The 24,894-nt window shown below is 39.5% G+C and overlaps 2 protein-coding genes across 3 annotated transcripts in view; one reads left to right on the top strand and one right to left on the bottom strand.

The window, feature by feature from the left end:
• Nucleotides 1-17,467: 17,467 nt before the first annotated feature.
• Nucleotides 17,468-19,431, top strand: LOC130838337 (putative HLA class I histocompatibility antigen, alpha chain H). Its single transcript, XM_057711273.1, has 2 exons — nucleotides 17,468-18,163; nucleotides 18,888-19,431. Exons 1-2 carry the CDS (start codon nucleotides 17,474-17,476, stop codon nucleotides 18,942-18,944), a joined length of 747 nt encoding a protein of 248 aa, XP_057567256.1. The 5' UTR covers nucleotides 17,468-17,473; the 3' UTR covers nucleotides 18,945-19,431.
• A 1,907-nt stretch (nucleotides 19,432-21,338) lies between these two features.
• NDC1 (NDC1 transmembrane nucleoporin) overlaps nucleotides 21,339-24,894 on the bottom strand; it is a 48,486-nt gene continuing 44,930 nt past the window's right edge. Inside the window, exons 18-19 of one of the 2 annotated variants that reach the window (XM_057711287.1) lie at nucleotides 23,740-23,803; nucleotides 21,339-21,749 (exon numbers count right to left, since the gene is read on the bottom strand). In XM_057711287.1, coding sequence (XP_057567270.1) covers nucleotides 23,740-23,803 — 64 coding nt within the window. In that variant the 3' untranslated portion in view covers nucleotides 21,339-21,749. Of the gene's footprint in view, nucleotides 23,804-24,894 lie in introns of both variants that reach the window. The other variant, XM_057711297.1, reaches the window with a different exon arrangement.

A 24,894-nucleotide genomic window follows, 5' to 3' on the forward strand; every position in this document is an offset into this window, starting at 1 on the left:
GGCAGGCAACCTGATCATCTATGTGGAAAATCCCATGTGATCTACCAAACAAGTTCCCCCTAGAACTAATAAATGAGTTTATTGAGGTTGCAGGATATAAGATTAATATACGAAAATCCATAGTATTTACATATACTAGCAATAAACAATTAGAAATAAAATTTTTAAAATACCATTTATAATAGCACTGAAAATTATATACTTAAATATTAATCTAACAAAATGTGCAGAATCTCTATGCTGTAAACCATGAAGCTGATAAAAGAAATCAAAGAAGATGTAAATAAATGAAGCAGTATATTGTGTTCATGATTTGGAAGATTCGATATTGTTAAGATGTCAACTCTCCCCAAATTAATCTGTAGATTCAGCATAACTTCAGTCAAGATCCTAGCAGGATTTTTTTTTTAAGAAATCAACAAACTGATTCTAAAATTTATTTGGAAAGGAACTAGAATAGCCAAAACAATTTTGAAAAAGAAGAACAAAGTTGGAGGACTCACCATTTGATTCTAAAACTCGCTATTAAGCTACAGTAATCAAGACAGTGTGATAGCAGCAAAAAAATGTACACATAGATTAATGGAAGAGAAAACTCCTATTGTATGGAACCCACATATGGCCATATGCTTTTGTCAAAGGTACAAAAGCAATTCAGTGGAGAAATAATAGTCTTTTAACAAACAGTGCTGGAACGGCTGCAAATATGTAAAAATATGAACCTCAAACTATACTTCACACACTATGCAAAAATTAACCCCAAATGGACCAAAATGCAAAGCTATCACTTCCAGCAGAAAACATAGAGAAAATCTTTGTGATCTCAGGTTAGGTTAAAAAGCAATTAGATAATGGTGCCAAAAGCACAATCCATAAACTTTAAAAAATTATTAAATGGGACTTCACCAAAAAATTAAAATTTTTGCCCTGTAAAAGATATTGGCTGTTAAGAGAATGAACAGACAAGCCACAGACTGGGAGAAAATATTTCCATATTATTTATCCAACAAATGACTTGTATTCAGAATATATAAAGACCTCGAATGAATTGGGAGATTGGGATTGCCATATATACATTACTAATAAGAAAAAAATACCAAATTGTACACGCTAAAGAAAAAAAAGAAAAAAAAGAATATATAAAGACCTCTTACAACTTAATAAAAAGAAAACAACAAAATTTTCTAAATGGGCAAAAGATTTGAACAAATATTTCACCAAAGAAAATATGAAGATGGAAAGTAAGTCCATGAAAAGATGCTCAGCATTAGGGAATGCAAAGTATAAGCATGACACACCTTCAGAATGACTAAAATTAAAAAGTAAAACAAAAAACTAACAAAAATCAAATGCTGGCAAGGGTATGGAGCAACTGGAACTCTCATACATTGCTGGTAGAAATGCAAAAAGGCACACTACTTTGGAAAACAGTTTGACATTTTCTTATAAAGTTAAACATAATACTTACCATATAACCCAGGCAATTCAGCAATCCCATTCCCAGTATTTACCCAAGTGAAATGAAAACCTATGTTTACACGAAAACCAGTGCATGAAGATTTTTAGCAGCTTTATTTGTAATCCTCAAAAATGGGAAACCAAATGTCCTCAGCTACAGAAAGAACAAACTGGTAAATCCACAGAATGGACTACTACTCAGCAATCATGTGGAATCACTGGTATTCATAACAACATGGATGCAGCTCAAATGCATTATGCTAAGTAAAAGAAGCCAGACTCAAAAGGTTACAGACTGTATAGATTCCATTTCTGTGACATTTGGGAAAAGGTAAAATAATAGAGAACAGATCAAGGATTGCCGGGAATTAGGGACTGAGAAAATTTTGACTGCAAAGGAATAAGGAAATTTGGGAGAGGAAGGGTCAATGAGAGAACTGTTTTGTATCTTGGTGTTTACATGATTCTATGCTTTCGTCAAAACTGGTAGATCTGTACATTGAATTTTACTGTGTGTAAATTTAAAACAAAAGAGTCAAATTGATTATTCCTAACAGTAGTCTCTTCGAAATGAAGCTTCAGTTTAATCAGACTCTCTCTAGAAATAGAAACTGTTAAACAGTTTGAAAAGCCAAGTTCTAACTTAATTTTCTCCCTGTCTCCCTCTCCCTTTTCCCCTCTTCATCCTGCACTTTCTTTTATGTAAATGATAACACCACCAAGCTGGGACCCTGGGAGTTATCCTAGGCTCCATTTTCTCTCTTCACCTACATTCAGACTCTAAGGCCTGTAATTCCTACCTCCTATGTACCTTCTGTAAGTGCTCCTTCTCTCCATCTCCACATGTGTGGCCCTTTCCAGCCTCATCATCTCTACCCTGAACCACTGGACCAACTTCTCATCTGGGTCTCCCTGCTTCTGGCCTGGCCCCTCCAATCGATCCTCCTCCCTGCAACTAGAGTGGTCTTTCTAAAGCACTGATCCAACCATGTTGCTCTCCTAGATTAAAGCCTTCTGAGTGTCCCTGGCTCTTTGGGGGCAGGAATTGTTTTATTTGCCTCTATAGTCCTAGTACCAAACATTGGGCCTACCATCCATGTACACTCAGTGAATGATGGTTGAATAAATGTGTAAGTTAATGAAGGAGTTATTAAAGAATGTGCAGGCCCTCCAGAAACTCATTCAGAGAAGTCAGAAGACAATAGCTGTGAGTGCAAGGAGGGGGCACCAAGGTTTGTATCCCAGTCTCTCGTCCAGCAGTACTGAGTACCTTCCATGTCCCAGGCACTGTCCTAGGTGCCAGAGATTCAGGGAAGACAAAAGTATTCAACTGATCATACAAATGAAAGCATACTTACAAACAAGGAGAAATGCCCCATGCTACAAGAGGATGTGAAGTGGGCAGGGGGGGTCAGAGGCTTGATGGAGTCTAAAGGGTCAAGGAAGTCTTCGCTGAGGAGTGATGATTAAACTAGAATCTAAGAGGATAAGAAGTTACTGGTGCTAGAGTTGAGAAAGAGCTTTCCAGAAGATGGAGGAGTATGTGCAAAATGTGCAAAAGTCCTGAAATGAGAGGAAGATTCCTTCCAGGCAGCAAAAGAAGGGCAGTGTGATTGGAGCCACAGTGTGAGAGGAGGGAAGGCACCAGGTGAGACTGGGAAAGGGAAAGGGCTGGACCCAAAATCAATGAAGGACTTTGGGTTGGAGACTGACATGATCAGATCTGTTCTGAAAATATCATTCTAGCTGTTGTGTGGAAAATGGATTGAGAAAGGAGCAAGTGTGGATAATGGAAGGCTAGTGAGGAGATAATCCCAAGGTGAGATGCTGAGGAGCCAGTGGTGGGTGGAGATGGGAGAGGTGGCTGGAATGCAGCTTCGTTGAGGAAGGAAACTCGACAAGACTGGTGATGGGAGTGAAGCGAAAGGAGAAGCTGAGTGTCTGGAAGAAGAGTAGTTTTAGAGTTTGGAACTTCCCCTGGGTGGCCCAAGGCATTCCTCATCCTTAAGGGTGATTCTAAAAGCAAAGATGTTACAATTAACAGGCCATTAAGTTATACCTCTTCTTCACTCTCATTCCTATGCAACTGCTTTTCCATAAAAGCCTTAGTTGGTTTCCAGCACATCATTGTATTTGCAGGGAAACAGAATCAGACTTGATATAAAATGCACACCAAATGCTGCTAATGAGGACAATAAGAATTGACAACCTGAAAAGTTGTGAGGGACAGTATGGTTTCTCTGTTTAGGAGAAGGGGCCTATTATTTACAGAAGCACAGAGTACCACGCCCTGTGGCAGGTTGTAAATTGCTGCAGATGACACTACATACGTACATTCAATGCAGACAACAACCTATGAAGAGAGGGCTACTGTTCCTATTACAGATGAAGAAGCTGAGACCCAAATGGGTTAAGTGACTTGCCCAAGGTTTCAACTAGCAAGTGGCAGATTCAGGGTTCAGCCCTAGGTCTGCTTGATCCTAAACACCATGGTCTTTCCATCATGCCACTGTACCTCATCTCCAACTGGACTGGAATGTTCTCTGTTACCTGACCTTTCTTTTCCTTTCATCCAGAATGACTTTGTGGCTGACCACTCACACCTGGAACCGTCCAGATCCCCAAGGCTCACCCTTCTCCTCATAACCTGCTTCGCCTCCCAAGCAAACACCAATACACAAAGCCCCTCTCAGAGCACTTATTTTCTGTCGTACTATATACCTATTCCCAATTATAAATTGCAGACCCCTTGAAGGCACAGACTTTTCATGTGTATGAGAAATAGTGGTGTGTGGATTTGAACACATGTACTAAACTTTTTGAACAGGTCAAAAAGTTGCCAAATGAGGCTACAACAAATGTATATATGGAAGTAAGGAACAATATAGTTGATTAATCACATTTTTATTAATTAATATTTTATTTAATTTATTAAAGTAAATATCAAGTTCATCCAGTAGACACTACTACAATTCAGTTCTTTACAAGCCAGTATTACGAGGGTGAGTCAAAAATTATCTGAACTCTGGCAGTAGAATTTATAGAAGTTTTAATATAACTGGAGTGCGGATAATTTTTGACTCACCCTAGTAAAATCATCTATACCAATAGGTAGAAAGCATTCTGAAAAATAGAAGAATGGAACTGTATTCATGAATAAGATTTAAGTGAATCTTTCAATTACAAAAATCAACTTTAAGACATTTGATAGACATCTTTTTTTCAATTTATTTATTTATTGATTGATTATTGGCTGCATTGGGTCTTTGTTGTTGGGCACGGGCTTTCTCTAGTTGTGGCGAGTGGGGGCCACTCTTCATTGTGGTGCACGGGCTTCTCATTGTGGTGGCTTCTCTTGTTGCGGAGCACCAGCTCTAGGCTTGCAGGCTTCAGTAGTTGCAGCACACAGGCTCAATAGTTGTGGCACACGGGCTTGGTTGCTCAATAGTCTGGCACATGTGGGATCTTCCCTGGGCCAGGGATCGAACCCGTGTTCCCTGCATTGGCAGGTGGATTCTTAACGACTGTGCCGCCAGGGAAGTCCAACATCTTCTTACCATAATATTTTCTTCTAAGACTTTTTATCTCTTTCATGAAAACTATACTTACCTTACTATGTGACAAACTCAAAGACTCATGCAAAGTTACAGTTAGAAGGGAACTTAAAAATCATTCAGTTCAATTCCTTTATTTTGCAGCTGAAATAGAGGTTTAGTGATGAAATCTTAGCTCAAAGTTACACAGCTAGATGTTGCCAGACTAGAATGCGCTTCTTCCAAAATCAAACTTCAAATTCTGGGGAAGAGACTGCTGGCAGCTTACATTAATATTCGTCCAGAGCCCCAGTAACAGAACCCCAATTTTATTTAGGAGTTACACACAACCTCTAAAAGACATTTCCCAGGCTCCCTTGCAGCCAGATACGACCTCGTGCCTATGCTTTGGCCAAAAAGATGCAAGGGTAAGTATGTGGACTTTTAGGAAGTCTCCTTGAAAGGGAGGGGATACACCATTCTCGTTTCTCTTCTTCCTTCTTGTTGCCTAGAATACAGATATAATGGCTGTAGTTCTAGCAGCCACTTGGGACAATGAGGATGAGGAGCACGCTTTGGGGCTAGCTAAGCAGAGAGCCAGAATGAGCCTGAATCCCTGATAACCTCACGAAGTTTCTGTATCTTCTTCTATGTGAAAAAAATAAATGAATAAATTTCTATGTTACTTAAGACATCATTATTTTGAGGTTTTCAGTTATATGCAGCCAAACTTAACTAACCCATCTTACTTACCCCACTGTGAACCCATTCCTCTCCCATCTCAGCAAATGGCAATTTCAGTCTACCAACTGCTCAGGCCAAAAACCTTGGAGTCAATATTACTGACCCGTTTTCTTTCATGCCCCACAATCATTCCACCAGCAATTCTCGTCAGCTCTTTCTTTGTAAGAGACCTAGACCTGTCTGTTTCTCATTGCTTTCACTGCTGTCACTCTGGTTCCAGTCACTACAGTTGACCCTTGAACAACACAGGGCTCGGGGCGCCAGCCCTCTGTGTAGCAGGGAGATCTGCATAGTACTTTACAGTCAGCCCTCCGTATCCATAGTTCCATGTCCACGGATTCAATCAACCACTGCTTGTGTAGTACTGCAGTACAGATTTAGTTAAGAAAATCTGCATATAGGAAGACCCATGCACTCCCATGGTTTTCCTTTTGCTTCCCTGACAACTCCTGTCCCCTCTTCTTTCTTCTTTCTTTAAAAAAAATATTTATTTTTGGCTGTGTCAGTTCTTAGTTGCAGCAGGTGGGATCTTGGTTGCAGCATGCAGGATCCTCCACTGTGGAGCTCACGGGCTCTATAGTTGCAGCAAGCAGGCTCTCTACTTGTGGCCCACATGTGCAGGGGGCTCTGTAGTTGAGGCACGCAGGCTTAGTTGCTCCGCAGCATGTGGGATCTTAGTTCCCCGACCAGGGACCGAACCTGCACCCCCTGCATTGGAAGGCAGATTCTTAACCACTGGACCACATGGGAGTCCTTTCTTTATCTTCTACTCAGCCTTAAATGTTGGCTTAGATCTTCTTCCCTCTCCAGCTCTACATTGTCTCAAAGGCAAGCTCATCCATCCATGTCCCCAAAGCTGTCACAATCATCTAGACGGTCATCATCACAAATTCCAAAGTTAGAATATGAAAAAGAATATACATATGTATGTATGTATGTATGTATAATTGAGTCCCTTTGCTGTGCAGCAGAAATTAATACAACATTGTAAGTCAGCTCTACTTCAATAAAATTAAAAAATAGTAAAAAAAAAAAAAAAAAAAAAAAAAAAAAAGAGGACCCAAACAAGTTTGAACCTGTTGTTCAAGGGTTAACTGCATCCTCTTTCACCTGGTTTATAGCAGTAGCCTCCTAAGTAGTCTCCCTGCTTTCATTCTTCCCTGCCACCCCCTCACCCCAGCCAGATTTAATTTTTTTAAATGTAAGTGGGCCCACATTACTCCTTCCCTCAGAACCTTCCAGTGGCTACCCCTGACTCAGAGTAAGAGCAAAGTCCTGGCTGTTGTCTACCAGGCCCCTGATGTGATCTGGTCCCCTCCTCCGTCTCTGACCTCTGCTACCACTGTTCCCCTCATTCCCTGAACCCCGCCACCCTGCCCTCTTTGCTATCCCTTGAACTTATCAGGCATGCTCTGGTCTCCAGGGCCACTGCTTTTAGGAACTCTTCCCCCAGACATCCACATGTCACCTCTCTTACCTCATTCAGGCCTCTGGCCAAACATCACTTTGTCAGGAGGGTGTTCGCTGACCCACCTTTGCTCACAACAAAAATAAGCCAGCTCCATCTTACTAGTTAATTAAGAAGATCTATAAGGGTAATATGGTTTTCTAATAATAATAACTGTTATTATTATAGTTAACATAACCACAAAACATTAAAAATTTTGAAATGGACGCCAGGCCAATTTGTAAGACTGACTCCAGAACCAAATGTCCTTTTATAGCAGCCCAAAAGATACAAAGCCTTTTCTTACTGTTCTCATATGACCTCTTCAATGAGAACAAGGGGGGTCAAACTGACCACTCATTATCTGGTGATGAACACAGCTGTCCTCTCATAACTCTCCAGTTTTATGGAAAATCCCAATGATTTATTAATGTTTTTTAAAACATGAATAAATAAAAGTCCACTAAAACAGATTTATCTTTTCATTCACAAACAGCATATTTCTTGTCAAAGTTAGAAAGCTTTCTGTTGGACTTATAAACTGAAATTAGAAATCCTTTTAGTAAACTACTCACCAAATAGGTCTTAAGCTTGAGACATTTTTGGAGACAATGTATTACTAATATTTGTTTTCCTGCGGAGACGGAGCAAAGGCTGACAGAACATCACAGTTCCCATCTTCAAAGCAGACCAAGAAGCCAAGTTTAGCTTCTTCAAGAACATTTGCAAGGAAAAAGAGCAAGCTATTTCTGAGACTTTGCTTCAAAAATACACACTCCTCTCATACATTCTTGACGATTGGTGCTTCAAGCTGCTAAAATATTCCTTCTTTGAAGAAAAAGTACAGCTCCCAAGAAAATTAAGAGCCTGGCTTTGAAGACAGAGCTCCCAGCACCTGAATCCCATCTCCATTAGCTGTGTGTCCTTGGACCTCTCCTTGCCTCAGGCTCCCCTTCTGGAAAACTGAGGTGAGCATCGCAACCACCCCGGAAGATACATGGCCATTAAAGATAAGAGAGTGGAGAGCGTGGAGCACAGGGTGCAGCACCTAATAGGTGCTCAATAAATGTTATCACTTCATAAGCAACTATCTACAGAAGTCCACGCAAGCCATCAGCACTTTTAAATGTAATATATTAAAAAATTGATTTTTTAGAACATTTGTTTCCAAATGTTCTAAACATGAAAGCATGAATAAAAACCCTCCCACCAGTACTATCTGAATAAAAACTCCCCCAAACAAAAGAGAAGTAGTGGGGACTATAGATAATTTTTCCTCTAATAACTTTGAAATAGTGACCTCTGCTGGCCAGTGGGAAACGAGCTTTCCAACCAACTCGCGCGATTGAGTGAGGGTTGAGTCAGACAGGCTTGGTCCCTGTCCCTGGAACAAAAACCAGGTGTTGCATTACAAGGGACAGAAATTGTCACAAGGGTTACCACAATGTAATTGGGATGTTAACAAAATTAAAGGCCGGCCTTTCCATTTGCTCATCTGCCCAGAAGATTCTTTTTTTCAAACCCCATGGTCTCCTATTTTTAAAATGTCATAATTGCATGCAAATGTTACAGCCGAAAAACAACGCAAGGGGCATTAAAAATCAATCTTCCATGTAAGCCTCAGATTTTCCAGCATGATGATCCAAAAGCAGAAGTGGTGACAAATGTGTAGAAAACAGAGTGAAAAAGTCAGAATGCATCATTAAGAATATTACAACAAAAGGAGGAAAAAAATCTTTGGGAACACATGTCTGATTCAGCTGGGGTAAACAGCCAACTACAAAGAAGGCTTTAAAAAACCCTACAAACCTCTTACAGATATGACCCAGAAATCCAATTAGGAAGCAGTCACGACCCTTTTCTTCAGGCAGAAATATGCTTGATGGAAGAGCCTGCCCAAGAGTCTACTGGTTGGGATATTTAGATATGAAGCATTCCCACCTCTTAAGGTATGAAATAAAACAGAGTTTGCAAACTGGCAACCACAGGGTTGTGTGGTTTGATTTGGCACTTACTGTATCTTTTTGTAATTAATTAGTTTCCAACACTTTAAAAATGGAGATTTCACAACAAAATCTGAACTTCTGCCTTCTTAAAAACAAATGGGGAGATCCAGACATACCAGGCAAGCATTCTCCCATAGCAATAATCAATCAGGGCCAGACAGCAGCTGTTCCTTTATTTTATTTTACTTTTAAAATTAATTTTTATTGAAGTCTAGTTGATTACAATGTTGTGTTAGTTTCTGCCCTATAGCAAAGTGAACCCATTATACGTATACATATATCCACTCTTTTAGATTTCCTTCCCATTTAGGTCACCACAGAGCATAGAGTGGCGTTCCCTGTGCTCCACAGTAGGATCTTACTAGTTATCTATTTTATATATAGTAGTGTGTATATGTCAATCCCCATCTCCCAATTCATCCCACATCTCCCTTCCCCCCTTGGTAACCATAAGTTTGTTTTCTACATCTGTGACTTTGCTTTGCTTTGCAAATAAGTTCCTGTGTACCATTTTTCTAGATTCCACATGTAAGCAAATATTATACATTTGTCTTTCTCTGATTTACTTCACTCTATTTTTTTGTTTGTTTTTGTTTTTGGCCATGCCACATGGCATGTGGAATCTGAGTTCGCCAACCAGGGATTGAAACCATGCCCCCTGCAATGGAGGCGCAGAGTCTTAACCACTTGACCGCCAGGGAAGTCCTTTACTTCACTCTGTATGACAGTCTCTAGGTCCCTCCGTGTCGCTGCAAATGGCATTATTTCATTCCTTTTTATGGCTGAATATAATCCCACTCCTGGGCATATATCCAGAGAAAACCACAATTCGAAAGGATGGGTGCACCCCGATGTTCACTGCAGCACTATTTATAATAGCCAGGACATGGAAGCAACTTAAATGTCCATCAACAGAGGAATGGATAAAGAAGACGTGGTACAAGTCCGTTCTGTACAACTGCATCTTTATTCTTGGTCCGTCACTAGGTTCATCAGTACCATTTTTTTTTAGATTCCATATATATGAGTTAGCATACGGTATTTGTTTTTCTCTTTCTGGCTTACTTCACTCTGTATGACAGACTCTAGGTCCATCCACCTCACTACAAATAACTCAGTTTCATTCCTTTTTATGGCTGCATAATATTCCATTGTATATATGTGCCACATCTTTGAGGACATGGGGTGGGGTGCAAAAGGGAAGCTGGGATGAAGTGAGATAATAGTACTAACATATATACACTACCAAATATAAAACAGATAGCTAGTAGGAAACTGCTGCATAAAACAAGGAGATCAACTTGATGATGGGCGATGACTTAGAGGCGTGGGATAGGGAGGGTGAGAGGGAGTTGCGGGAGGGAGGGGATATGGGGATATATGTATAAATACAGCTGATTCACTTTGTTATATAGCAAAAACTGGCACAATGTAAAGCAATTATATTCCAATAAAGAGCTTTAAAAAAAAAGATGTCGTACATATACACGATGGACTATTACTCAGCAGTGGTGTCTTTAGATGGGGCACGTGCACATGCACCTGCTGCATTCCCCATCCTTACAGCCTTACTCATCACATCACCTGTTTGGCTTTTGTAAGCTCGAGACTGAAACCCTGAATTTCTGACCATCCTAAGACACTGAGGATGAACTGAATTCAGTTGAAACAATTATCATCCACGTGCAAGGTACTTCAACAGGCAATGGGTTTATAAAAAGACATGATCCTTGAACCCAAAGAACTCATAGGTCACCATTTCCAGTGAGACCAAGTAAATTGGTTAATTATAATACATCACAACATGTGCATTGAAAAGATACAGAAGTGATAAAGACAAAAGTGATTAAATTCACTTTCTAGCTTTTTGAGATGCTACTCAAACCACTGATGTTCAGCCTTTCTTCTTTCCTAGTATATTCATCTTAAGGGTGTAAGTTTCCCTCTAAGCGTGGCATTAGCTATATCACTATTAGCTACCCTTATTATCACTCCTTTAGAATCATTTTTCTAATTCCCACTTGTGTGATTTTTGGTGGGCAATTTCGAAGTGTATTTCTTAACTTCCAAACATATGGAATTTTCTCGTTATTTATAATGTATTTCTACCTTAATTGCCTCACAAATATACACTAAATCATTTTAATCCTTTGAAATTTGTTGAAACTTACTTTACAGATCAACACATGGCCAGATTTATAAATGTTCAATGTGAGCTTGAACAGAATGCCTGTTCTTTGTCAGGTACAGTGTTTCCTATGTGTCCATTTAGGTCAAGTTTGCTGATTGTCTCATTCAAATATTCTACATCCTTACTGATTGCTAAAATCTACTTTTTCTATCAGTTACTGAGAGAAGTGTGTAAAGAATCTTGTTATAATTGTGGATTTATCTATTTCTCCTTGCAAATGGTTCTGTCAGTTTTTGTTTTGTGTATTTTTTATTAAGGTATAACATACCAATACATAAAGTACACAAATCTTACATATCCAGCTCAGTGAGTCTTTTATGTATACTCCCACATAATCCAAATCAAGATATAGAACATTTCCAGCACCTCAGGTTTCCTCATGCTCCTCTAAGTCAATATGCTGCCCCTCTCTCCATTACTCTCCTGACTGAGGGTGATAACATGAAGTTTTACCTGTTCTTGAAATGCATAAAAATGTAATCGTAAAAAGTATATATTCCTTTGTGTCTGGCTTCTTTTGCTTAATACCATGTCTATGAGCTTCATTCATGATGTTATACATAGCAGCAGTCCATTCTTTTCCTTGCTATGTAAAATTTATTTATCCATTCTACTGTTAACAGACATTTGAATTGTCTCCAATTTGGGGCTATTGTGAAAAGTCCTGCTGTAAGTGTTCTTGTAAATGTGACTTTTGGTGAGCACATGCATTTGTGTTCACTCCTTCCAGCAATTATGAGTTTTAGTTACTCCACATCCTCATCAACACCTGTCATTGTCTGTCTTTTTAGCCTTTCTGATGGCTGTGTAGTGGTATCTCAGTACAAATTTGTATTTCCCTAATAACTAATGGTGCTGAATACCTACCTTCTCTCATAAGCCATTTCAACACCCTCATTTTTGAAGTGCCTGTTAATCTTTTGGCCATATTGTTTTTGTTTTTTATGTTTTTGACTGCGTTTGGTCTTTGTTGCTGCACGTGGGCTTTCTCTAGTTGCGGCGAGCGGGGGGCCACTCTTCCGTTTTGGTGTGCAGGTCTCTCATTGCAGTGGCTTCTCTTGTTGTGAAGCGTGGGCTCTAGGTGCACGGGCTTCAGTAGTTGTGGCTCGCAGGCTCTAGAGCACAAGCTCAGTAGTTGTGGTGCACAGGCTTAGTTGCTCCACGGTATGTGGGATCTTCCCAGACCAGGGATTGAACCCATGTCCCCGGCATTGGCAGGAGGATTCTTAACCACTGTGCCACCAGGGAGTTCTTCGTCCATATTGTTTTAATATATTCTAAGGCTATGTTATTAGGTGCATTAACATTTAGAACTCTTGTCTTTCTCATGAATTCAATCTTTTATTTTGAAGTACCCCTCTTTATCTCTAGTAAGGCTTTTTGCCTTACATGAGGGTGAGTCAAAAAATTATCCTCACTCTGGCTGCGGAATTTATTTTAATTAACTTTTAGAAAAGACAAATACATCATTTTTCGACATAATCTCCTTGCTTTTCAATACACTTTGTCCATCTGCCAACAAGCTTTCGTATTCCCTCATTAAAAAATGTTTTAGGCTGAGCTGTGAGCCATGAATGCACCGCTGTCTTCACTTCTTCATCAGAAGTGAATCTTCGTCCTCGTAGGGCTGCTTTCAGGGGACCAAACAGGTGAAAGTCCGATGGAGCAAGATCAGGACTGTAGGAAGGATGCTTTAATGCCTCAAAATGAAGTAATCCACGACAGACTTAGGTTTCAAAAAGTTTGTGCAAGATGGGTACTGAAACAACTCACGGAAGAGCATAAACAGAAGTGTTTGGATATCTGCAAACAAAATCTGGACCGATACTCTAAGGTGAGTTTCTTAAAAAGAATCATTACTGGTGACGAGACATGGACTCATTACCATGAGCCTGAGAGTAAATGTCGAAGTATGGAATGGAAGCATCCTCAATCCTAAATCGCCAACCAAGAAAAAGTTCAAAAGTCAATCATCAGCTGGAAAATTGATGCTTACAGTTTTCTGGGATTCTCAAGGGCCAGTATTGGAACATTATCAGGAAAAAGGTTCAACAATCAACAGTGCTCATTACAGTGAGATGTTTATTGAAGAGCTGAAGGCTAAACTTCGGATTAAATGCAGAGGACTGCTATCCAAGGGCATTGTGATCTTGCATGACAATGTATGTCCGCACACTTCTGCCTGTGCTGTCAGACACTCTGCAAAAACTTTGTTTTGAGGTGTTAAAGCATCCTCCCTATAGTCCTGATCTTGCTCTATCGGACTTTCACCTGTTTGGTCCCCTGAAAGCAGCCCTACAAGGATGAAGATTCACTTCTGATGAAGAAGTGAAGACAGTGGTGCATTCATGGCTCACAGCTCAGCCTAAAACATTTTTTAATGAGGGAATACGAAAGCTTGCAGACAGATGGACAAAGTGTATTGAAAAGCAAGATTATGTCAAAAAATGATGTTTGTCTTATCTAAAAGTTAAAATAAATTCCACAGCCAGAGTGAGGATAATTTTTGACTCCCCCTCGTACATTGTCCCAAATTAATGCAAATATACTGGCTTTCTTTTAGTGTCTGCATGTTTATCTTTCCTATTCTTTTATCTTCAATATATTTTTCTATAAATGCAGCTCTGTTGACAGCTAACAGCTCAATTTTGGTTTTTTGTTTGATGATCATTGCATTTTGAGCAGCACATTATGTCATGTATATGTAATGTAATTACTGATATCTTGGATTTATATCTACAACTTACTATGTGCTTGTTCTTTGTCCTATTTCAGATTTCTTTTTCCCTCCTACTTACTTTCATTCATTTTTTAAATAAATTTATTTATTTATTTATTATTTTATTATCTGTGTTGGGTCTTTTTTTGCTGTGTGCAGGCTTTCTTTTTAGTTGCAGTGAGTGGGGGCTACTCTTCGTTGCGGTGCACCAGCTCCTCGTTGCCGTGGCTTCTCTTGTTGCGGAGCTAGGGCTCTAGGCGCGTGGGCTTACAGTAGTTGCAGCACTTGCGCTCAATAGTTGTGGCTCACGGGCTCCAAAGCGCAGGCTCAACAGTTGTGGTGCATGGGCTTAGTTGCTCTGTGGCATGTGGGATCTTCCTGCAGCAGGGATTGAACCCGTGTCCCCTGCATTGGCAGGCAGATTCTTAACCACTGCGCCACCTAGGAAGCCCCTATTTTCATTCATTTTTAATTTCATTCTTTCCTGTCTTAGTTTGCAACTTTTACTATCCTTTTAGAGGTTATCCTTAAGTTACAATGCACACCTTTAAAATATCAAAGTCTGCTTTTACTATATTAGCACTTTTACTCTATTCCCAGACAACATAAAGACCTCAAGATATTTCAAATCCCAAATACTCTGACTTACCTGCCATTATGTTGTGTACTTTAATTCTCTCTATATTTAAAACCCCAACAGACATTATTGTTTCATAAGTCAATATTCATATTTATCTTTGTTATTAACTTCTTCCTGCTTCTCTATCCTTTCTTCTCCCTGAAAAAAGAACAGGAAGAAAAAGAAAACCTATCTTTATAAATTAGTGTAACCTGTTGATGAAATTTCTCAGCTTTTGTCTGAAAATGTTTTGAATTTCCCCACATTTTTGTAGATTAATGCTGGATATGGAGTTCTAGGTTAGTAAATTTCTTTCAGAACTTTAACATTTCCATTCCATTCTCTTCAATTGTTTTTGTTGAAATGTTAGCTGTCTAGTTGCTGCTCATTTGAACATGGTCTTTTTTTCACTTCTGGCTACTTTGAACACTTTATCTTTGATTTTTAGCACTTTTACTACGATGTACCTCAGCATGCACTCTTTTTATTTACATGTTTAGGCATTGTAGAGCTTTCTCAGTCTATGGCTTGACGTTTTATCAACTTTAGAAAGTTCTTTGCTATTAAGTCTTCAAAATTGTTTGTTTCATTAGATCTCCATCTCCTACCCGATTCCAATTACATTTACAAACTTTCTCAGTGTATCATCTCGTCTTAATCTGTTCTGTATTTTGATATTTTTTACTTTCCTTGCTCTATTCTGAATAATCTCTTCTGACCGATCTTCTAAGTCAATTTTTCTCAGCTATGTCTATCTGCAGATAAACCTATCCATTGACTTAGTTATTCTATTTTTCTGTTCTAGAATCTCTGTGGTTTTTTTCAAATTATCTGTGTGTGTGTGGTTTATACTACATATATATGTAGTTTCTCGTTCTCTAATGAATTAAAATTTCATTTTTTAATCTTATTGAACACAGTAATCGTAATTCTTTTAAAATCTTTATCTGATAACTCTAATATCTGGAGTCCCTATGGGTCTATTCTATTGTCTATTGCTTTTGTTATTCTCATTCATGTTGTCTCTTCCTGTGCCTGGTTATTTTTAATTGCCTGCAGACATTGTATTTGAAAACTCATTTGTAGAAATAATTGAGACTCAGCATGTTGTTTTCTTCCAGAGAGGATTTATGATAGCTTCTCCCAGGAGCTAGAAACACTGGCAAACAGAGATTACTGCAATTCAGTTTAATGAGGATCTTACTCAAGTACAGTTCATGCAATTGACTTCCTCTTCACCCTTCCTTCTTGGTTGCAGCCCTTTGGGGTTCCAACCCAAAGTAAGGGGACTTACTAGCCCCTCTTTGCAGGCCCTGAATCCCAAATTCTAACCCCTATGTTGGGAAACTCTGGAAGCTGCCCCTACCTGCCACTTTATCTTGATCAACGAAGGTAAGTTCTCAGAAGCCATGTTGGCACTGCATGGCCTTGTCCCTGAAGCCTAATTAGACCCTTGGACACTTGATCCATTTAGGCTAATTTCTTTCAAACAGAATTTGGTTGGCATTCAGAAATAGCTAGACAGTGTATCTACTGTATGTAAACTCGGGAGTTAGAGGGCAGGTGGACGGAGTAGTAGAAAGCCACTAGGCAGAGAGAGAGAATAAAGCTTTGATGCACAAAGAAGCAGAGAACCATTTGGAGGTCCTGAGAGCTTTCCATGTTCTTCATGTTGCCCAGAAGCAAATCTATACTTGTGCTCACTAAGACTTTCCTGTGCCCCTAGGATCAACTCCCCTTCTCATGCTTAAGCTAAACTGGGATTGTGTCCTTGCAACAAAGAATCATAATATAGTAAGGGAGGGACTAGTGTTTAATATTTTTTAAAGGCTGTAGACCACTTTACTAGTAAGTTGAGAGGTTAAAAGGATAAATCAATCAAGACTCAACATATTTTCAAAAGACGATCAAGTAGAAGCATGTGATTCAGAGGTCATCTTCCAATGTTTCTCTGCCAGAAACATTCCTTACGTCTTCCAGAACTACTTTACCATCAGAATCAGTTGCAAGGCACACTCAACAGCATCTGGTAAGAGATAATGTGTGTGCAGGGAGAACTTTAGCAATTAAAGACAAGATAGAACCACACAGCTCCTGAAAAATAATGCAAGAGACAAAGTCGGAGAGCAGCAGGACACCTAAAGAGATGCTGCATTCTGGGCAGGCTAGGAACAGAACAGATGCTCAATCAACAATGGGACGGCACATAGCAAGACACATCCATTCCGTAAATAAGTAGAAAAAAGGTCTCTGCAAACAAGGGTTACCTCCACTTACTCCTTACACACAAGGAAGAACTCTAAGAACTCTAATGGGGTATGTTTGTACTATCAATGCCTACCACAGGGCCTGGTATACAGCAGGCAGTTAGTAAATGCTGAATGAATAAATGGAAGAATTAACAGCTTTTTACAAAAACAGGTCTACAACACCTTGTCTTAAACTCCTGAGGCCAGATGTTTCAAATAAAGAATTTTTCAGATTTTAGAAAGGTAATAAAGATGGCTATTACATAACACTCCCGTGGGATCTGGAACAGCACCTTATAATCACACTACAGTGAATGTAAACATAGTCATACTACATGGAATAAATTAAGTCTACAAATAGCCTCATATCAGATAAGGTCAGGTTTAGCTGCCAAACATGTTTTGTCACCAAACTTACAAACAAAAAAACCTCTGGATTTCAGAACTGTAGATATGGTCTGCTAAAGATGAAAACTAAAGTAATTCTAAAAAGGACTGCTAGAGTGGATGTACGGCTGCGATGTGGGGCCGGACCGACAGCTCCTCCATGGGTATGAACAATTCGCCTACGATGGCGCGGATTTCATCGCCCTGAATGAGGACCTGCGCTCCTGGACCGCGGCGGACATGGTGGCTCAGATCACCAAGCGCAAATGGGAGGACTCCGGTGAGGCAGAACGCGACAGGAACTACCTGAAGGGCACGTGCATGGAGTGGCTCAGCAGACACCTGGAAACCGGGAAGGACACGCTGCAGCGCGCAGACCCTCCAAAGACACATGTGACCCGCTACCCCATCTCTGACCTTGAGGTTGCCCTGAGGTGCTGGACCCTGGACTTCTACCCTGCAGAGATCACACTGACCTGGCAACATGACGGGGAGGATCTGACCCAGGACACAGAGCTTGTGGAGACCAGGCCTGCAGCGGATGGATCCTTCCAGAAGTGGGCAGCTGTGGTGGTGCCTTCTGGAGAGGAGCAGAGATACACATGCCATGTGCAGCACGAGGGGCTGCCTGAGCCCATCACCCTGAGATGGGAACCTCCTCAGCCCTCTGTCCCCATCACGGGCATCATTGCTGGCCTGGTTCTCTGTGTGGCCACTGGAGCTGTGATCTGGAGAAAGAAGCGCTCTGGCAGAGAAGGAGGGAGCTATGCTCAGGCTGCCAGCAGCAACAGGGCCCAGAGCTGTGATGTTATCTTTCACCAGCCCTAAAGGGGACATGGGTTCGAGCCCTGGTCTAGGGAGATCCCACATGCTGTGGAGCAGCTAAGCCTGTGAGCCACACCTGCTGAAGCCCCCGCACCTAGAGCCCGTGCTCTGCAGCAAGAGAAGCCACCACAATGAGAAGCCCACGCGCTGCAATGAAGAGTAGCCCCTGCTCACCACAACTAGAGGAAGCCCACTTGCATCAACAAAAACCCAATGCAGCCAATAAAATTAAAAAAAAAAAAGGATACAGGTGAGCTTCCAGATGGAAGAGATGCAGGGGGGCAAAGTATGTGGGGATGGGCACCAAGCTTCTATGTCCTCTCTGAATGCACCCTTTTCCCAGCACCTCCACATGTTCACCAACCTGAAGACCCTACAAACCCCATCTTTTTGGGTTTTTATGGAGGCTTTATTACATAGGCATAATGGATTAAGTCATTGGCCATTGGCAACTGATTCCACCTCCAGCCCCTTTCCCCTGCACGGAGGTCACGGGGGTGAGACTGAAAATGACAACCCTCTAATCATGGTATTTTCCTCTGGTGACCAGCCCTCATCCTTAGGTTAGCTAGGGGCTTTCCAAAAGTCACTTCATTAACACAACAAGACACCTTATTGCTCTCATCACTTAGGAAATTCCAAAGGTTTTTGTAGCTCTATGCCAGGAAAGGGGGAAAAGACCAAATATACACTTCTTATTATAAATCACAATATCACAGTGCCTCACGTAGAGATCCCTAGCCCTTTACATTGTGTGAGGACATAGCCAGAAGGTGGCAGCTATGAACCAGGAAGAGGGTCCTTACCCAACCTTGCTGGTGCAGTGATCTTGGCCGTCCTGGCCTCCAGAACTATGAGCAGTAACTTTCTGTTATTTATAAACTATGGTTGATGCTATTTTGTTACAGCAGCCCTAACAGAACTGTAGTTCCTGTTGCTCCACATCCTCACCAGTACTTGGTAATATCAGTTTTTATTTTAACTAATCTAATAGATGTGTAGTGGCATACTATTTTTTTTATTTGCATTTCCCTAATGACATATGATATTGAGCACCTTCTCATATGCTTTTTCATATACCACCTGTATTGTCTTCAGTTATGTGTTATCTGTTTTCTTATTGTTGAGTTTTAAGGGTTCTTTGTATATTTTAGATACAAGTCTATTATCAGATACGTGATTTGCAAATATTTTCTCCACGTCTGTGGCCTGAATTCTTTTACTGAAATAACAGCATATACTAATGACTAAATATAAGCATAGATTTGTATTTTACAAAAAAATACAGGTATTTTTCTGGAAAGAGAAAAAAAAAGGACTGCTAAATTTTCACTTACTTATCGAGGAAACTATTGTTACTATAATAGATAAGTTTACCGATTAGACAGAGTTGAGGAAAATGACTTATAAGATAGGTCAGAAGAAACTATCCAGAATAAAGCATCAAAAGTCAAAAATAGTAAAGTAGAAAAGACAGGTTAAGACAGAGGTGATACACTGAGAAAGTATAACTGGAATCCTGGAAGGAGAGAGAACTCATAATCTACAAGGGGAAGCAGATTTGTAATCAGTTAAGTTACAATTCAATATGATAAAGGTCCAAAAAAGAAAGAATGACAAAGCATGAAAAAAACACATTGAAATCTATCTAGGCGCATAACGGAAGGCTAAACTAACCTCACTGTGAAAAACGGGAAGTTTGCCAAGACAGAAAGTCAGGCAAAGGGAACAACATGGCAGGAGCACATAACGGTGCGAGAGAGCGACTCACGTCCGATCCCTGCTGCAGTTTCAAGACAAGCATCCAAACAGCTGAATATTTCTCAGCATTCCTGCACTACCTATGGGATCTAACCACATTCTTCAAGCTTTCCAACCAATGAATCAGATGTAAGAACTCTACAAAAAAATCACATTTCATATGCTTCAGACACTCATCTGAGAGAACACATGTGAGAAAATCCACGAGAAGAGCAGTTCTCAAAGTGGGTCTCCTGACTAGCAGCATCCAGTGTCTGGACACTTGTTAGAAATACAAATTCTTGGGGTCCCACCTCAGACTCATGGAAACTGAAACTGGCAAGGGGGCCCAGTAATCTGTTTTCATAAGCTTTCCAAGTGATTCTGATGCACGCTAAATTTGGCAACTCCTGACCTAAGATAAATCCTTCTCACAATGTGATTCTCAGACCACTGCTTAGAATTGGTTACAAACGACATCTCTTGGGAACCAGTCCAGACCTCCTGAAGCAGAATCTGTATGGAAATGCAGCCCAGACTCTGCACCTCTAATAAGCACTCCCTGTGTGTACGATGCTTCTGATTCCAAGTTTCAAACGCCACTGCGCTGGATGATACACTCCTGGAGGACGAGGACTGTCTCATTTGCAGGTCGATTTGTTTCCAATAGCTGGGCCGTAATAGACATTCAGTAAGTATTTTTGGTTGATTAGCTAGCGCCACATCGATGTGACTATCACTACAGCAACTGCCAAGGCTGCTTAGGACAAAGACTGAAAACTCTACGGCGGTGTGTGCTGTCTATCCCTCCTCTTACCCCTCAAAACAATAACGATTTTGCTTATTTTTAAATGGTGGGCAGCAGTTTTAAGAGTAGCTGGATTATTAACTGATGAATTAAAGTCACCTTTGTTTTAAGTATTGGATTTTAAAGACAGATAACTATGGATTGGGAAAGCAAACAAGAAAGTTGAGGGCCTTAGGACAGTACTCAGCTCCCCTGAGGTGAAGTTCAGGCTAACTTAAGTAAAGCTGAAACATTACTTTCCGCCTGGTGGAACATGATCCATTTAGAAACATTATTCTGACAAGAAAAGAAACCTCTGGTAAGAAATGGCTTTCAGCACCTGCATCCTTTGTTTGGTTTCGAGGAAAAAAAAGGCAGCCAAGACAACAAAAAAAGAGACTTTTCGAATTCAGGTTCCTTGGAGTTACCATTAAACACAGATCACCCACCATATTAGCCCAGTCAGGGGCAAGAGCTGATTTCTCAAAAAGTGCTTTGGGTTTTGTAAACAACAACTCTGAGACTGAATTCAAATGGCCAAGAACCTCCCCCGCCTGCCCCCAGCAATTAAATAACTGACCTCACAGATATACATGTTTCAATTAATAGTCTCACTGTAAAAAAAACCATCAATTTATTTTTCTACCCAATTCAGTTACCAGTGATATACAAAAGGATATAAACAGATTACCATATTTACAGGAAGACACACAGAACAATTGCTAAGGAATAAACCCAGCAAAGTAACAAAATATTGCTTATCCATGTCCACTCAACTATACAAGTTTTTTTAAAATTCTAGGACAGTGTCCCAGTTCTCTAGGAAAGAAGTTACATGGATTTATACCTTCCATAAGGGTCAAGAAAACATTACATGAGCTGATACAAGCACATTTTGTACTGACAGTCAGAGAAAAGCTTGTAAGGAACACTTTAATTTTCAGGCCAATGTTACATACAGTATCGGCGGGTTCACAGGCAGGATGTGACTTCATCAAAGGAAATTCTTCTCTCCTCTTGCAGGCCTTCCTAAGATCCTCCTCCCTGTATACAGGCAAAAGAGCTCTCTTTCATAACAGGTGATTGAGCCATACCCTACTCCAACAGATGATGTGTAGATTATTAACACAATGAGGAAAAGGAACCAACTTCCTTATCTACTAAATACAATCCAGATTTGGGGAGGCAGTTTCCAAATTTCCACCAGGCAGACATAATGTGACCTGTATTGTGTACATAGCACATCCTCTTGAGAAAAAATAGGGATGAACACCTCAGAAATTTCTACATTGCTCATCAAATACACATTTGCCCGAAGTATACGGGAAATGACAAAAACCTAAACAAAGCCAGACATTTTATCTAAGTAAGTCAGAGTTTAAATTCTTCTTTATGGAAGCATAAGGTTAAGAGTCCTTTTCTCCCAAAAAGCCTCAGCCAGGGAAAGCACAGAGAAGGGAATACAAAAAGTTCAATGGCTTTAAAATATGGAACTCAGTTCTCAGTCAACCTAGCCACAATTTTCTGGTCATTTGTAAGTAACTTTCACATTCAAAATTCAACTTTTACATTCAAAAAAGGGATCAACTCCACTTCAGATGCAAAAAAAAAAAAAGGCAACAGCCTAAATACTGCGAACACTTGACAACTGGGAAACTGTCTCATAAAGACACTTTAAAGGCCAGCAGGAGTCATTATAATTTGGCATGTGCTGGTTGAAGGGGCAACAAATAAATCAAGATATAATACATCAAGTAATCAGACAAATGGTAGACATATACAGCACATTAAAGACTCACACACAATACTGTGCTGACTTTAAAGAAAAAAGTCAGGGGACATTAGAGGGAAAAGATAATGGGAAAAGAATCACAAGGGAGCATTTCAGTCCAAAGCTAGTCCAGTGAATATCTACCAGTAGGATTTCCAATCTTGCATCTCCAAAGTTGATCTAATAAATTATAAAATAACCTACTCATTTTTGGGACATACAACATACTCCTAAGTACAGTAATCCCTCTGACATTTTGGTTTCATTTGCTACTTGATGACTAAGTTGTTTCTGGCTGTAAAGATTTTCCTAATATATTTTAATTAGCCAGTTAACAAAGCAAAGGTTGCTCTCTCTGTGAGGCCAATTAAGCTTTACAAAATAATTTGATCTAATGAAGATGAGGGTAGGAAAAAAAGGGGAAATTTTCCTGGTTTTTCTTGCAAAACTTTTTCTCTCACTTGAAAAACTCGGCATCACTTAATGTTTTGTTCCAGAAAAAGAAAGCAAAACTAGTTGAGAAAATACCCATACGCTTATTTGTTAAATTCATAGATGTCGGTCCATTGTCTTTCAAAAACCAAATGTGAATGTTTAATCTTGTAACTTAAGAACCGAATTTTTCCACATTCCTTTAGAATTAGAGTTAGCATCTGTAAATTGAGACCTTTTTTGGACAATCATGCAAATTTAATTTGTCTCTGAAAACAAAAACATAACCTAGCAGATTAACAAAATATGTCCTTTAGACAATATTTTCTGTGACTTTTTCTTCACTGTTACTGTTTGTATCCTTTAGTAAACAGAAACTACTCTAAAAAAGTTTATGTATTCTGAGTTTACAGAGAGCTAAACTCTCAGAACGATTACAAAGGAAGACTAGATCAAGTCAACCTATTTTATCAATACCTTTTGAAATGACTCTACACCTCTCAAAAGTAAATTCTAAAAATTTTCTAATTATTATTAAGCTATATAAACTACAAACATTTCTACTGCCATATATGCTTCTGTAAAATTAAATAAAGATTTTATTATACCACACACACAAAAAGCAATTGGTACAGAAAAGGCAGTTTTCAGTTATTATGTTGAGAATTTCTTTCCATGATTTCTCCCATTAAAGTATAGTTTTCAAAGCAACCACCACGACAAAGGAAGCATCTAATTAGTCCATTTTCTTCTGATCCAAGAATGCTGAACATTTACTGTCCCATCTGTAGTTGTATCAGCAGTGTAATGAACACAGTTTATATTACTTAACTATTCTTTGAACTCCAAGAACTGTTGAAGTCTTTTCTGATGTTCTGCAGATGCTTGCACAGCACTAAATGAAACATAAATTCAAAGCATAAGCTTTATTTTACATTAAGCATATTAAATGAACCACAGAGCACAGAGTCAATATTTTTCAAAACAATTAAAAATAAATAGAAATCTTCACTTATTTAGTACTTCTGAAAAAGCTGGATGAAAATCCTCCTTAATCTAATGAGGAGGGGGGCTTGCATTCAGTAACGGCACGCTTCTACCTTCTAAAAGACCAAAGCAAATTAAGACTGACAAGTGAAGGCATCGATTTTAACCTGCTCTGCTGTGGAACCTGCTGTGCAGAGTTCCAGACCTTGCAGTAGATTTTCTGGATTTTATTATTTTATTTAAACCAGATTCCAACATTATCTTTGAGTTGTGGAGTATTTGAATTGCCTTTAATATAAAATCCTTTAAACTAAAATGTTTGGTTAAAATACAATAGATTCCACTAATCGTTTTCAAAGGTAACAGCTTGGTGGTTTAGATTTACTTTTCCCTTTGAACATAAGTTATGTCTTGGATGGGAAAACTGAGTTCTCTCCCCACCCTCACTCCCACAAAAATATATTACCTTGACAAAAATGGGGGAAATATATATTGAAACTAGTATATAACTTCCTTTTAAACTTTTGGGCAGAAATTCAATACAATAAAAAGTCTGGTTTTCTAGTTGTTGATAGTAATATATCATTATTGAATGATAAAATTCCAGGTAACTTAAGGTTGCCACTTTCAAATGTGTCGTCTTATTATAATAATTTTGCTATAAATCATCCTAAAACACCTTATACATTTACATCTCTACTTTCTTAAACTATGTAGCTGTGACTAACTGAACCATCTCAAGTGTATTTTACTGTTCAGACTCCCTCTAGATGCCAGTAAAGCTGTCACCTCTAACTAAATGGCTCCGAACTTTTTCAGACATCATGTCTGCAGCTTTTCTCATGACTCCCCTCTGCTAGCAGGCACTGTATTATCTCTTACTATTGTTAATATTCTTGACTCTAATAGCAGTCTTCCTCTCAAATTTTAATAAGCTATAGGCTGGAAAACCAGTACATCAAATTTGCCTAAATTAAGAATAAATAGGGGGGGCTTCCT

This window comes from Hippopotamus amphibius, chromosome 1 (assembly GCF_030028045.1).
Source record: "Hippopotamus amphibius kiboko isolate mHipAmp2 chromosome 1, mHipAmp2.hap2, whole genome shotgun sequence".
Classification (NCBI taxonomy): Eukaryota; Metazoa; Chordata; class Mammalia; order Artiodactyla; family Hippopotamidae; genus Hippopotamus; species Hippopotamus amphibius.

What these genes read in the sequence shown, in the direction of transcription:
- LOC130838337 (XM_057711273.1), top strand. Translation starts at nt 17,474, where the DNA reads ATGTACGGCTGCGATGTGGGGCCGGACCGACAGCTCCTCCATGGGTAT. An exon ending in GGGCCCAGAGCTGTGATGTT is followed by an intron (nt 18,164 to 18,887) that starts ATCTTTCACCAG and finishes ATTATAAATCAC; the next exon opens with AATATCACAGTGCCTCACGT.